General features: G+C 34.3%; 1 protein-coding gene across 1 annotated transcript in view; it reads right to left on the bottom strand.

The window, feature by feature from the left end:
• LOC143232545 (puratrophin-1-like) overlaps positions 1–4035 on the bottom strand; it is an 18258-nt gene extending 14223 nt beyond the window's left edge. The window contains exon 1 of the mRNA XM_076468115.1: positions 3982–4035. Coding sequence (XP_076324230.1) covers positions 3982–4035 — 54 coding nt within the window. The remainder of the gene's footprint in view (positions 1–3981) is intronic.
• Between the last annotated feature and the right edge of the window lie 12373 nt (positions 4036–16408).

A 16408-nucleotide genomic window follows, 5' to 3' on the forward strand; every position in this document is an offset into this window, starting at 1 on the left:
AAAGGGTAGGCTTAATCCAGAAAGGTGATGCCTAACGCCTTTCATTTCCTTGCTGCATCACCTGAAGTTTAACCTACCATTTAACTAGTTTATTTCAAAACCTGGATTTTGTTTTGTGGCTACAAATCTAATAAACTTGTAATTACTTTTTTACTAATCTAAATTTATTCTAGAGTGGAATTAGAAGAATAAAAGACTCTTCCTTAAAATTTTTTTTTTTAATTCACAATATGTTTCTGATACTGTTCTCTCTAAATTGGTACCTTCTGTGATTTGGTATGTCCTTTGTTTCTGATGTATTATTTCAATCAAGAGTTAAAAAGATGTTTTAATATTAAAACAGTTTTTAAGTTGAGGGTATGGGCTTCTAATATTTGAGTATGAATTAAAGATTTGAACAAGAATATTTCTCTCGATCTTCATTCTCAGATATAGTTGAAGATAGTTAAAATTTTAAAATCCTTTAAACAATCTTCTTGAAGATGGATTTAATGGTTCTAATATTTATTGAACAGTGAGAAATGAAGAAAACTCACTAAAATATGATAACAAGTCTTGATCACTTGTTTGATTGCTGCTACATTTTACACTTCTTTCTAGAAAACTCACAACAATAATTTATACCCCTACTAGACATGTTTGTTGCAGTAATTTGTTTGCTGTGTGTTTCTTTTTCTTTTTTTTTTCAGGATGTCCAAAGAAGAAACAAGATTATTTTGGGTCTGTGATGGTGTGGAAGACAAGGTGGATTCTAATTTACAAACAAAAAAAGAAAGAGAAAAGAAAAATAATGTTGTTTTATACAGTGTTGTTTATATTATTTATATGGTTTTTAATCTAATGGATAAGAAATTTTAAGATTAACCATTAGTTAAGTTGAAAACAATATTTTGATTTCAAATTTTATCAGTCTGAATTAAAACTAATAAATATAACAAAAACTTAAAGATTTTGAAATTGACACTCAGATAATTATCTTGCTCTTGGTTACTTGCTATCTGCTTAGTAAATCACTGTAGAATGTTCCAGAAATTATCATAAATTTTCTGTTTAGGTGTGTTTTTGACACCAAAACTTGATGTAGAGAAGTTGTGATGATCAGTAGTCAGTTAAACATCCTACATTTTATTCACAACTAAACTAAAATTATTTCATTACAAGTTACAGCTTTACAGGAAGAAAGATGTGTACTCAGCCATCTGTTATTCTGCTTAGTGACATTCAGTTATTCCTGCTTGTAGTCAGTATTATCATTTTGCTACTATATGTAGCAAATGTTTGTGACTGAGTTAGGAATAATATGTTGTTGATTTTGTTGTGTTTTATAGTAGTGTATTTTCCCTTATGAATGTTATTAGTATGTTGTTTTTTAAATCTTCTTTAAAATTGTTTTTTGTAACATATATCACTATATGATTTTCATAATTTCATCATGTTTAAGTTGTCTAAAACTGGTTTTATATGTATATTTTGTTTGCTTGGTGTGGCTCTTGAAGTAGTGTTTTGTCACATGCTCACTTTGATTACAGTGACAGAGATGAATTTGTAAAATTAAGATTTTGTGTCATTTAATACAAATAAAAAAAAATGTAAAACTATTTCCCGTGGGTTTACTGAAAGACTGGTGTATATGCACTTTGAATGGTGAGCAATAATATTAGAACTGTTCATGGAAATTTTATGGCAGGCTGTTCATAAAGTAGTTTATATTACCAGAAGAAATGTGGTTTTATCAACAAAAAACCTAACATTAAAAAGCTCCTTTATTTTTTTGTACTTGTGATTGTAGTTGCTGCTTTAAACCCTTATTTTGAACTCTGTTAGCACATAAGCATTTTATTCCTGCACATACTGTAAAAGATAGATGTAAATAACTTGCTTTTACGCCCTTGGTGGATCAGCATAAGTCTGTGGACTTAAATGCTAAAGTCTGGGGTTTATTTGTGGTGGAGAGCAGATAGGCAGATATAATTTCCTAAAAAAAAAAAACTTAAGATAATTCAGGTGCTCACTTTGTAATGAATGGTCCTCTAGATTGAACCTTGTTATTGAACATGACCATCCTTCATATCTGAGGACAATATAATGTGACAGATATTTACATTTATCTTGAGTAAAATAGTAATCAAAATGCTGGCAATTGGTAGTGCAAACAGCCTTTGAGTAGCTTTTACAAAAAATTGATACATTGTGGAAGGTAGAACTTTCATTTTAACTGTTGAGTTTGAAGTGTGAAATGTGAAAATTAGTTGAGCCACATTATGGCATCATACAGTAACCAACCATGACACAAAAGAAGACTTGTTTTGAAAATGAATGTTGGAAGTATAACTGTGATTTATGGTGTATTGGAAATCATCAGAAAAGAGTTTGTGCAAAACAAGTCATTACTTATAGCTAAGGAAAAAAGTAGGGAAGATATGAAATAATAAAAGTGAGTTTCAAAAGTACCTGATGACAAAATATATCCAATAATAAGAAAACCTAAATAAAGATTAGAAATAGTAATATTAAGGTTATTTAAAAATTAAAAATATCCCTTGAGTTCTAGAAAATTGAAGTTTACATAGTTGATAACTAATTTTACTGACAGTGAATTAAAGGTTGAAGGTAACTGATTTTAGCATCAGGATACTGTGAAATGAATGTTTTTCAGAGTAGCAGATTACTTATCTGCTTTGAAGTATAAAGCAAATAAAAAATAGTCAAAATTATTGATAATGGAAAGTCCTTGCTTCTTTTGTTAATATAAGACGCGGGTTCTTGAAACATTCTTCTTGTCATTTGAAATTGTCCACAATGTGGATAGTTATAATTTTACCTGAATAATATAAAACTAATCTCTGATAATTTTATTTACTTTGATTGTGTTTGTTGGAGAAAGTGTCTGAACCTCAAGTTGTATACTGTATTGCAAGGATGGCAACAGTGTGGGATTAAAGGAAAGGTTTAATCATTTTAAATTTTAATGGAAAACCAAGTAGATTTTCAAGAAAACTATGTTAAAATGGTCAGTAAGTTTAAATAACTGTAGTTTGTTTTCAGATTATGAGATATTTTATGTTTAGGGACATTTTGTAACAAAAGGAAATACTTTCATTCTTTAATGGTGGATTTTATTTTTCTTTTCACATTATTCTTCAGTCTATCTGTTTCAATGTCTATAGCAACTTTGTAGCAAAATGTATTTGATTTTTTGTGATGATGTATTAATCTCTTAATGCAGAGTTAAGATTATAATAAAGCCGAATTTGACATGTCATTTGATTTGAAATGGATGGTGATTTTGTGAAACAATGGCCAATGTTACCTGATGATGATGATAGATTGAGAGTGTTTTTCAGTGTTTTGTGAGTATTATTTGTTCATATTTGCTTGACATACTACTGCTTTTAAAAAGTGATGCAGTGTTGAGTGGATGAATATATAGTCCTAAAGTTGTATATGCCTTTTCATTTAATTCTGTGTTAAAACATCTACATTTGAAACTACTTGACAACAGCAGTGATTTAGTCACATTAGAATTAAAATACATTTTAGAACGTGGGAGTGCTAACTGAAACAGGGTCATTATAACATTAGATATACTTTTAGATAAATGAAAATTCAAAATACAAAGAGAATAACAATGAACTTTGTGTTGAATGATTTTTTATAAAAGTCACTAATTATATTTTAGATAAGGGACTGGGCTGCACATCTTCCATGAACCTCATCTTGATGATGTAGGTGTTAAGAGATGATTGTCTTTTCTTGAATTGCTCTCATTAAGCAGTTCTTGGTAACAGGATATCATTTCAAGAAACCTTGTTTTGCTTTAATTATCTAAAATGGTCTGGGATTTTGTGATCCCTCTGATGCTGTTGCTGAGAATTTCTGTAATAAGTCCTTTCACTGGTGTTTCTTCTGCATCAGAAACTATAGATTCACTCTGGATGCATTGCTCTGCTAATTTTGAAGTTTGTCATTGCTAAGACTCACCATGTGTTTACAGTATTCTTCAACATCCTCCTTATTAACATCCTCCAGTCCCATGCTATTGGCCAGTTCAACAGTGTTTTGAATGACTGATTCCTCCAACTGCCTCCAAGTTGCTGCATGCTTCTTCCATACCCATTCATGCAATTTGGAGCCACTTTACCCAAGTTGCTCTGATATTAGCTGTGGCATCATAATGTTGTATTCTTTCCAAAATTGTTTAGTGGATTGATTATCTTCATGTTTTCTGTGAGTAGCTTTGAAATGCATTTGAGGTAGTAGGTCTTAAAATTTGATATTAATGCCTAATCCATTGGTTGTCTTGATGAAGTGGTGTTGGGTGGAAAGTAGTCCACTTTACAGAAATGCAGGTTGGAAGTGTGTCTAGATTATCAGAGTGGTCTGGAGCATTATTAAGATTGAATGTTGTGCTCCTTACAATAGTGTTTCACAGATGGGCAAAAATGTGAAATAAAGCAATTTTGAAAAATATTAATCATAACCAAGCCTTTTGTTTGATTCCCAAATCACTGATAACTTGATTTTAAATTTCCTTCATTGCTCTGTGTGTTTAAGAATGATATACAAGCATCGGTTTTAACTGCAGACTTTTTTTTCAGATACAATGGGTGAAAAGCACTAGATACTTTCCCAAACAACGCAAGCATGCAGCAGCTGAGTGTATATTCTGTACAAGGCTCACTGAATAACCAAAGGATTCTTGATAATGATGGTGGAAGCTCTTGGGAATTACCGAGCATTGCTACTCATGCTGGCACATGCACACTATAATGAAACAGCACACATATAGTGTTTGGAAATCATAAGACTAGACTAATTAAAAAGGTTGTTTAGTAAAGTTTAGATGGTGATTATGTTTGCTGTTGGAATTCAATTTATTGTCATTAATAATGTGATTGGTTTAAATTTTTTACTTTGCTATTGTGACTAAGCATGTTTTGGTAGTTATTGTACTAAGCTGTGGTAAAAAAAATATATTGAACTTTACACTTTGAACCTTATGTATCATAAGAGGGGCAGTCAGATCTTTTATTTCATTAGATTAGCCCTAGAACTGATGGGGACACCAGTACAAAAATTAGGGGCATTTAGCACAAATATTTGTTGCTTTGTATGTATATCCAAAAGCATTATATTAATTTTATGTAATATAACAGATCCTATTTTCGGTCCTTAATATGTTCAAAAAATGTTAATACATTTGATCATGAAGGTTGTTCAAGTTGTGGATTTAGAAATTTGAAGTTCATATTATTTATATCAATGTCTTTGAAACAGAAAGGAACATGTATGAACTTAAAGCACAAAGAGACCAGAGTGAGCAGCATGCAACACAAAAACCTGTCCTGTTCCCACAAATCAATTGCAACCACTAAGCCCGCATCTGCAGTGCGCTTAATGAATTCTTGTAGATTAGACTGTTCTCATTGTACATTAGATGGTTTGTGGAAAGCATCTCAAGGAAGATGGGTGTGCTTCGAACATGACAGTTTTCTGATGAAACTAAACAATGGGAACCAAACTGTTAGGGCTATTGTTAAGTTGCATTGTATTCATTTAAGTTGTGACTGGTTGTGTTGACCTCGACTGTGAGCTCAGGTGGGAATTTCAGAGTTGTTTGATATAATGTAAATGAACCTTGTATAACATGATTCTGCAAAAGTGTTTAGCTGGTTCCATTGGTTTTCTCAGTTCCTTTTGACATGTTCCTCATTTTATAATTCCTCTCCTTGTAGTAGATTTGGCAAATATTAATATTTCTTAGTAATGTTTACCTTTTGATTTAATATTATGAAACAATTTCCAAGTCAAGAATGATAATGATTTCTCCTTATTTTATCACTAATTTTTTTAAAGGAGCATTAATTTAACTAAGATCTTCATTTACATCTTACTTGGGTTTTGATACATCTGTAGATCTTAATTTAGTTCTGTTTATAAATGTTTTTGTGAAGTGAATGAGTTGGGAACCCATAATTTGAAATATTAGCTTCCTATCTTTTTGTTTATTCTGTTTGATAACTACTTGCTTTGATGTGGTATCTACAGAATTTTATGTTCTATATGACCCTCCTCAAAAAAAGACTTGGCTTCTGATGGCTATGCTGAAACCTAGATGTATGGTGATGAAAACTTCCACTGCTCTTGGTATTCTATTATGTCCTTCACTAGTGAACTTTCATTTCTTCACATGCATGAAGAATATATAGTAAAGTGATGGCTTTCTTTGCATTCTCTGGTCTTTCAAGGAACATGATAGGACATTATTGTTCTGTAATTGCAAGATGTTGGATTTGTGGATATGTTGAGAGATTCACTTATGCATTCTGAAAAGAGTGCTGTAATGGTTTATATCACTAAGTTACTTGTAATTAATTTTAAAAAAAAAACAACCTTTCTATCAAGGACATAGACTTTCTTCTGTGTATGTATTCACTTTTATCACTTACTGAGCCTGTCAAATTCCAAGAACCTAATATCCCAGCAAAACAATTTTGTGAGATTACTTTTCACTGTTGTTGGATTAGTACTTAGCAAATTGCCCAAGATAACTGTTGTAATTATTCACTTTCTTTGAAGATTATACTGATCAACTACTTTCCATCTTTTAGTGGTTATGGTAGAAAAGTATTCAGGGCACCACTTTCACTTCAGGTCTGTATCTGCCAGACCTTTGTAATTACCATAAACATTGTGTTGGCTTAACTCACTGTGAAGGCTCATTTGCTTTAGCAGTTGTTATCTCAATTCTGCTCTTCACATTTTGGTCAAATTGTGGTATCATTGCAGTTCTACCAAGTTCCACCATGAATTACAGCTGCTTCTCTATCCTCCCTTCGATCCTCATCTCATTTTTAATATTGCAAGTCAAATTATTACAAAGTTGTAGTTTCATATTTGAAAATTAAATAATGAAGTTCAGAGAGATACCTCAACTATTAGTAATCTTTCTTACTTCCCATAATTGTGGGTCAAGTAAAGAGTAGTATATTTAAACTATACTACTTAGATTTCTCCAATAAATTTTACTATTTCACAATAACCATGTGTATCTTGTAACAAAGAGATGGTGGTATATTTAAACTATAATACCTTGAGTTAATAAATGAAGTAAATTTCATAATATAGCAGTATATTGTGTATAAAAAACAAATTTATGTATAAATGTGTACGTTTAATGTGATATCTACAAAATACCACAGCTATTTCATTACAGTTAAATGCAGTATCTGTGTTGTGATAGTTAGGTTGGGAACATTTATTAACTTGTTTTACAAACTGTTTTAGATCTGTAGGTTAATTGTTATGTTACAAAAGTTAACAAAGCAGTTTTAATTGTAGTTTTATAGGCAGTAACTGATAACATGACCTTATGTATGTGTAAGGAACTGCAGTAAGATGTTCCAGCTACCTGTGTAACTGTAATAGGATAAATAGTGTAGTGGAATATTTGTTAACATTAAATGTTTTTATGCTGAGAAGCAAATTAACTGGGTTTAGTAATTAGCAGCAAGATAGAATTTGTTGGAAAGATAATGCAGCCATACAATTTAGTTTTAATGAAAACGTATTAAAGGTACTTATAGTGGAGCTGTAATTATATGTTAAAGATGTTTGCGGAAAGAGCGGTACAGTCTTATTTGTAAGAATAGTGCTGTATTTATCTCTCATCATTGTTTCTTTGAGAACAGAATTAATTTGAATCAAAGATTGTACAGAAACTGTATTTTTGTTTTCTTGAATCAAGTATTTCAACATGCTACAATAATAATAATGTAAAATCATCTAGGAATAAAAAATATGTACATGTGTCAACTATAAATTGTTAATGAATAGAATTGTGTGAATGAAAGAAATTTGTCAGAGTGAACTACCTTTAATGAATATGTTTGTTGAAGTGTTGTTCTTTTGTTTTAATTTATCAGATTATTAGTATATTATTCTGGTTCTGTCACATGAGAATCTTTCTTTCATGGGGGCTTCTATATCATGAACCAGGATTGTATTGTGTTAACTATGGAATGCTCAGACATTAAGCATTTGTTATTTTAAATGTCTGTGTTAACTAAACTGTAAGTTTTAACTGTAAACTATGTTTAATTGATCGTAATTATTTCAATTATAAACTGTATATATCTTACATTGGTAGTATAAAGTGTTAACACTTTTTGTCGAGGATTGATTTCATGTTTTGCTTCGGGTGTTATTCTGAATAATTATAACAGCAGAATTTTGAGCTACGTGTATAGACATTGGAATAGTGCTCAGAGAAATTAACTGTGATTAACGTAACAGAACCACAAAAACGTGAATTGTGATTCTGAGTTATACTAAATTAGTTACATTCTTAACTTTAAAACAGCTTATAATGAAACTGTAACTAAGAAAACAAGTGTTTGTCAACTGTAATCATTGTATCTGTGGTACGTTCAACCTTTAAAAGTATGGTATTTTTTAACTGCAAATCTGTAGAATATTGTATTGTATTAACCAGCAAATTTCACAGCTATTTTAATCGCCAATTTTCTGCTGTCTTTTAATTTTTAACATTTTCATACTGTACTGTACCAAGAGACTTGTGTGAAATTGTAATTTTATAAGCTTATGCATTGTCTTGGAGACATAAGCTATCTCTTAATGAGACAGGACACAAGACTAGTTTTGGGTATGTAAGTCAGTAATCGTGAAAAATGTAAAAAGGTAGTGGAAGGAAAGTGCAGACAGACAAAGGAAAGAAAAATGATATTGCTTCTAGAAGACATGCAGGTAGGTTTGTTGTAAAAAGTAATATGCGAAAATGACCAGGTGGTTAAACAAATATTAGTATTTTTTATATTTTACCATGTGAAGGTGTACTCTAAAATAATGAATTGGAATTGGTAACCTTGCAAAGGAAAGAAAATCTATATCGTCTCAAGAAATGTAAATCCACAAGAGTAGTTTTTAAATAGGATTTTATTATGTTGTTTCCTGGAATAAATTGATTTGCTTGATGGATATAGTTTTAAAGTTATATTCAGCAAACGGTGTGAAGTAAAACTTGACATCATGACAGCTTGTTAAAAAAAGTGAAGAAATTGTTGTTGAGAATCTCGCAAGGATAAGAAAGAAATCGTAATCCCTGGGATGTTTCATGATGCAAGAGTCAGCATGTATGTGAAATCCAGATACATTTGGAAGATACGGAAAATTAATTTTAGAAATATCTCATCCAGAAGGGAGATGACAGATGCTAATTTTAATTTTTCTTCTTGTGTTAAAAATAATTGAATTTTAACTAAACGTTAATATTATTTGTGCCACTTTATATAATAACCAAACCTGTCTGAATCAGAGTTGTTAGTTCGTAAGCGAGTCACAGGTATGATAAAATTCTAATGTCTTGTTGAGGGATTGAATATAAGGTTGATTGCGTATTTTTCACGATCCGATACGGTGTTTCTTAAGATAACTGGCAAAAGTATTCTCAGTAGAAATTTTTAAGTCACATTTGTAAATATAGCTAACCATGCTGCACACGAGCTTACTTTAATTGTTAAACAAGATCAGCTTTATTTCTATTAAATTTGTTCTGTATATGACGCACGTTCGTAGCACCCACTTGTATAGAATGTAAGATGATTTCTACCCATGATATGTGTATGACATGTGTTTAAACAAAATTGTATAATAAATTATGTAGGTTTTAAACACGCTAGTTACTGTGCTTAAGAATAAAATACTAGGTTGAAAAACCATACAAAAGAAGTATCTAGAGGTGAAAGGTGATTAGAGAATATAGAAGTCGGAAGAGTTGATGTGTCAGTATTATGACGAGCAAACTGTCACGTAAATGAAGATGGTTGCATACCAGACTACCCAAAATTGGTGTTATCAGAGATGAAAGTGTTTTACTAAAGGGCTAAACAAAACTAGCCTTACCAAAATAGCTTTTTCTAGAACGAGGTATTTTAAACTCTCAAGAATACTTTTAGGTGTGTACTCTATAAATCTTTCAGAATTACATTAATGCATCAGAATTGTGATAGCTTGAAGTTGTGGAAGTACAACAAAATTCACATTTTACTTGTTAGCTCTTTTCTTACCTTATGAAGATGTGAATCACGTATAACAACATTTGAAGTTTAACGGACCACTGCAAGGGTTTCAGAAATACACCTCTTTTTTTTTTTCTTTCTTGAATCTGCTACTTAATTTAATAATTTCATTAAAACCTCGCATTTTAGAACTTGCGTTGTGTGAACACTCGGTGGCGTAGGATCTTTATCAGGCTTATACTTTATTCGTGTCTATTTCCACTAAATGTGGTGGCACAGATATTTTAACTTTTAGTACGTTATTTTTTAAAATTTTACTCTGTTAGTAAGCGTTAAGCTACACGGTGGACTGTCTGTGCTGTACTCACCGTGGGTACTGAAATGGGTACTTGATTTTTAGAATTATGAACTCGGACTTAATCATTGAAACACCATGAAGATGGCTTGACTCTAGTCTGCAACTAAATAAGTTTTATCATTTAATTCTTCACTTCTGTTTCAGGTTTATATTTTCTTTAAAAGTTTTCACCATATTAGTATTTTTTTTTGTAAACATTAGTTCATAATTGGCCATCCGATACTCCATAAAGATATGTGGCTCCTCTGTTATTATTTAATCTCTGTGAAATAAAGTGGCAAAGTTGTAAAACAAAACCGTGACCAAGCAAACTAGTTCTATGACGAATATGAGAAATTTCTTCAAATGTTAACTCATCTAGTTAAAATCAGGTAATTAAGGGGAAAGGTCTACAGTAAACATTAAGAATTTAAATTAAGCAAATATTCTGAACGTTCTTTAGCTGGCTGTACAGTTTCAGGCCTCAGATAACTGTATGAGTAACAAATTGGTCCAAAATTGTAAAAAAAAGTTCATCTCTCTACTCCAGTTAACCCCCTCTGTGTGGATTCCTGTACGTTGTGAAGGGACCTTCCAGGGAAGGTTCTGTTCTTTCAAGTTTACCTCCTCTAGGGGCCCAGCATGGCCAGGTGGTTAAGGCACTCGACATGTAATCCGAGGGTCGCGGGTTCGAATCCCCGTCATATTAAATATATTCGCCCTTTTAGCTGTGGAGACATTATAATGTTTCAGTCAATTCCACTATTCTTTTGTAAAAGAGTTGGCAGTGGGTGGTGATGACTAGCTGCCTTCCCTCTAGTCTTACGCTGGTAAATAAGGGTCGGCTAGCGTTGCTAGCTCTCGAGTAGCTTTGAGTGAAATTCAAAAACAAACTTCCTCTAAGATCTAAACCACATACATGTTTGCCATGCGTGGTGACCTGTGAAGGGTAGGAGAAGATCCTAATGGTTGAGGGATCCAACCCTAACAAATCACTTTGGCCTTGAATTCCTGTAGAGGTGGGTCTTAGGGTGGTCCCCTAGGGTCAACCAAGTATCAGTGTTTGATGTTCTCAGCAGGTGTTGTGGGCAATGTATCTGATGCTGGTGTTTGGGTATAATGCTCACAAAACCCTGACGCTACTGCAGTGTCCTTGTTTAGCGTTGTAGTGCGTCCCCTTGTAGGGCTCTATGATGGGTGGGATCAGTAAGCCCTGAAACATTTTTTTCTTATGGATTTCCAAATAAAAAGTTAAATAAAATAGTCAAAAGCAGTCCGTAAGTAAACAACGACGTCTTGAAGATTCCGAGCAGCAATCTTCAACCTCTGTAACATTTGTACCTCATTTTCTTATATTGCACTCTTTTTCAAACATACCTTTAGGGCAAGTGTCTCCCTTTTTTATTCAAAAGATACTTTCTGTGTCTCCAGAGTTTTCCAAAAAGTGTTGCTTTGGTGACATATTGGTGGAAACATCCACATCTCAACCCAGTGAACTTCTCTTCATTCAAAAGCGATTTGGGACATACCTATTGAAGTTACGACTCATGCTACTTTGAATTCGTCACGGAAGCTATTGTTGAGAGAGATTTGAAGAACATCCCAAAGTCGGAGATTCTTTCTGGTTTCTCTACCAAAAGAGTTTCTGCAGTAAAATGAATCTTCACTCGCAAAGATTGAATTATGAAACTGGCAAATGTCCTCATTCTGACATTTACATTACCACGTCCACCTGCCACTATCAAGGCAGGTTATTTTAATTGCAAGGTATGGTCATACATGCCAATCCCTCTCAGATGGTTTCCAGTGTCAGTTGTTTGGTCACTCAGACATCATGTTGTGGTTCCTAGACGTGTGCTCGTTGTGTTGGCAATGACCACAATGCATGTGAGTGTGAAACAGACCCTCATTGCATCAATTGCAAAGGCTTTCAGCTGTCTTACTTTCGTTCTTGCCCTCAATGGTTGGAAGAAAATAAGGTGCAGCATTTGAAAACGATTTAAAACATCACTGACCCTGAGGCTTGAAAGTTGCTGTCCACTACTTCATCTCAGACACATGCTGTTGCACTTCATTCCACTGCTACAATGGGAGTGAGGATGGATGTCTTTGTGCCTCCAGAAGAATCATTCTCAAACCAAGTAGAAATTTTGACCACCATGGTTTAAAAAGTTGATGAATCAACGTCAATACCCATCTCTGTCCCTAACATACATTCCAGCAAACCCTAATATGCACTTCCTTTGATTCTGTGTACGGGCATTTCCTCAGGTACGTCTTCTTTCACCCCAACATACAAAACGATAATTTGTTTGCGTCCTCACTCACTGGAATCCTCTTCCAATAACAAAGATCTACGCAATCGATCCATGGTAGAATATATGGAGGTTGACAGACCTCCCTCAAATAAAGACAATAAAGAAAAAAGACGTAGTCGTAAACAGAAGGGCTCTCCACCCAATTTGTCTACACATAAATACAAATGGCGACCTTGATACAATGGAACTATCAATTTATCTATCTAATCTGGATGACATGAAAGCACTGATTATTTCCTACCATTCTGTGTCTTTTTTTTACAGGAAACTTTTCTGAAACCTGCCACTACAATCACCTTTTGGCAGTTTTCTTTGTATAGAAATGACTGTGTGATGAACGAGTGTATGGAGGGTTGGAACTGTTGGTTGAGCAGCATGTGCTCACCCTGTCTTTGCCACTCAACACACCCTTGGAGGTCATAGCCATCTGTGTTTCTATGATTGTACCATCACCCTTTGTTCTCTCTTCCTGTCACCTGGAGATACCTATGCTCTCATTGAACATTTGCCATCTCCATTTTTAATGCTGGTGAACTTTAATGGGCATCATCCCGTCTGGGGAAGTACTGATGTTGATGGGAGAGGTTGCTCTGTAGAGCATATATTCTCTGATCACAACCTTTCTCTTTTCATTACTGGTTCTTGTACTTATTTTCATGCAGCTAGTCAGTCTTTTACTGCTATTGATCTCTCCATTTGCTCCCCTTCATTATTCTCCCACTTTTCATGGAGAGTTGACAGTAACCCACAAGGCAGTGGTAATTTTCCTATAGTTTTGAGAGACTGGCCATTGTTAATGCCACTCGACCTGCGTGCTGCAGTGGAATCTGGATCAAACAAACTAGCCCTCTTTCACTGCTCTTACAGAACTTGATCCTGCCATTGTAGACGACTGTGTGGCAGCAGTAACTGACTGTATTATACAGGCAACTGCTTTGTGTATTTATAAAACCTCGACACATCCTCGTCTATGGTAGAATCTTGCCTGTCACATGGCACGGAATGCTTAAATATGGGCCTGGGATACTTTTCATAGGTGTCCTACACTCTTGCACTGCATCACTTTCCAGCAGGCACATGCACATGTTTAGTGGGTCAGACATCAAAGTTAGAAGGACTCATGGATTAACTTCACAACCAGCATATCTATTACACCCAATTCCAAAGTCATATGGGAAAAGATTTGAAAGGTTAGTGGGCAATATAAATCTGTCCCCATTTTGATCTTGCTCTCTGATGGTCAGGAAGTAACTAATTTCTAGAACATCACCAGTACTCTGGGTGAAAGCTTTTGCCATGGATCTAGCACTTTTGCTTCATCCTCTACCTTAGCCACCAAGACTTTGGCAGAGTGGTCACCTTTTTTCTTTTGAGCTGATTGTCACTATGACTGAAATTGTCAATTTACACTGGTGGAACATAGGCTGATCTTTCATTGGTCTGGCAGTACATCGGTCGGACTTGATAATGTACACCATGAAATACTGCGCCATCTATCTCTTGCTATTTTTATAGTTTTTAATCAGATCTGGTAGGAGAATGTTTTCCTGGTGCCAGGCTAGTGTCTTACCTTTCTCTAAGCATGGGAAGGATCCCAAGATTCATCAAACTACCGTCCAGTTGCTTTGATGAGCTGTCTTTGTACGACCTAAGAGAGAATGGTTCACTGAAGTGAACCACAGCAAATGGTTTTAATTTCTCTCTCTGAAACCATTTGCATGCACTTTTGCCGCCAGTGGGGTAATCACTGATCCTGAATTATGTATAGGTAAAGTTGTGCTATCTGTGGTCCCTGAGACAAAGTTATTGGGGCTTATCTTTTATTGTAAGCTGACTTTTATACCACTTACCACTTGAGGAACAGATCGATGTTCCATGCTAAAGATACGTCGTGCTCTTATTCGATCAAAAGTAGACTATGGATCACTGGTCTATGGCTCAGCCAGAGCTTTGGCCTTAAAGATGGTTAATCCCGTTTATCATCAGGGACTTCAGCTCTGTAACGTGGCTTTCTGCACTTCCCCAGTTCAGAGCTTATACACAGTCTCATGAAGCTCCTTTGCCCATCCACTGTTTGTAACTGTCTTTACTGTAAGCTTCGAAACTTCGTTCCTTACCAAAGCACCCCTCCTGGGGTTGCATTTCCATTCCTTGGTGGGCCATCCTTTTTCATAAAAGCGATCTGCCATTGTTTCTTTTGTCCTTTGTATCCAGACACAATTAGGTGACATGGATCTACCCTTGGATAGCATTGCTGTATCCACCGGTCAGCCCGTCCCACCATGGCTTTTTACAATCTCCAAATGTAACCTTTCTTTAAGTCATCTGAGAAAAGCATATACTCTCGAATGGAAGTACCGTCTGTTATTTGCTGAACATCTTCCGAACCATCCTTCCATTCCTATTCATACGGATGGTTGAAACTCAGGTGACTCTCTGTTTATCTGTAACGTTAGACAATGTCATTGGTGATCGTGACACTGTCCCCTTTCCAAATGTTTTCAAGTTTTTTAAAGGTCATTAATATTTTTAATGCTATTTATATATTTAATTTTTAAAGTAAACCTTTTTAAAGTGATTCCTTTTTAAGAATTGAAGTACAACTAGTTAAATTTGTAATTAAAAAATGGCCGTAACTTCATATAATTAGAAACCAGGACTGGAAAAGTAAACTTGAGGTATTTATCGCTGATGTCTGAACTCACGCGTTGGTCATCCTACGAGTTATAATAATTATGCTACAGAAAGTATTTTCAAACTTTTATTGCTTTCTGAAAACGACTGTGACGTCAAGTAACTTCAAACCAGGACTGGAAAGTCTAACTCCAGGTGACTAATGCTGATGTTTGAACCTACTCATTAATCATCCTGGCGAGTTATAATAATTAAGATTATGCTACAGAAAGTCCTTTACAACTTTTATTATTGTAGTTTTTCTCTTACTGCTGTAAGAATTGGATTTAACGCTATTTATGTTTTTAATTCAAAAATTAAACTTGTTTAATCTTGATTCCTTTTTACGAATTTTAATATTTTAACTTTTTGCCGGGTGTTTGGCGCAGATAACCTAGTTACTTTGCGCCATAAAACGCTAAACCACCCAACCAGCTACTCCAGTTAATGGTATTTAATCAAGAAATCCGAGGGTTGCGGATTCGAATCCCAGTTAGACCAAATCTGCTCACTTTTTCAGCAGTGGGGGTCTTATAATGTGACGTTCCATCCCATTATTCTTTGTTAAAAGAGTAGTCTAAGTGTTGGCGGTGGGTGGTGATGACTAGTAGCCTTCCCTCTAGTCTTGCACTACTACATTTAGGATGGCTGGCGCAGGTAGCCCTCGTGTAGCTTTGCGTAAAATTCATAACAAACCTAACTTGAATCAAGAAAAATGAAATGAGTTAATTATTAAATGTTCACTTGCAGGAACGATATGTTTGACATGAAATAATATATATTTGGCCACATTTATTATGTTTTTTTTTTGCATCACGAAGTACTTTGTATCTATAGCCTGTGTGATGAAGACGATTTGTGTTGATTTGAAATTGCCTACTTATTATAAAGTGTACTCCGTGGTACCTCTCCAGGTTTTGAAACAGTATTTTGTTACGTCACGTTATGAGTAAAATTTCAGTTAGAGGACTTGCGACGCTAAAATCCGGTTTACATTTCCATAGCTGATTGTAGCTCATTGTATAATCTTGTGTTAATGAAAC

Source organism: Tachypleus tridentatus, chromosome 11 (assembly GCF_004210375.1).
Source record: "Tachypleus tridentatus isolate NWPU-2018 chromosome 11, ASM421037v1, whole genome shotgun sequence".
Classification (NCBI taxonomy): Eukaryota; Metazoa; Arthropoda; class Merostomata; order Xiphosura; family Limulidae; genus Tachypleus; species Tachypleus tridentatus.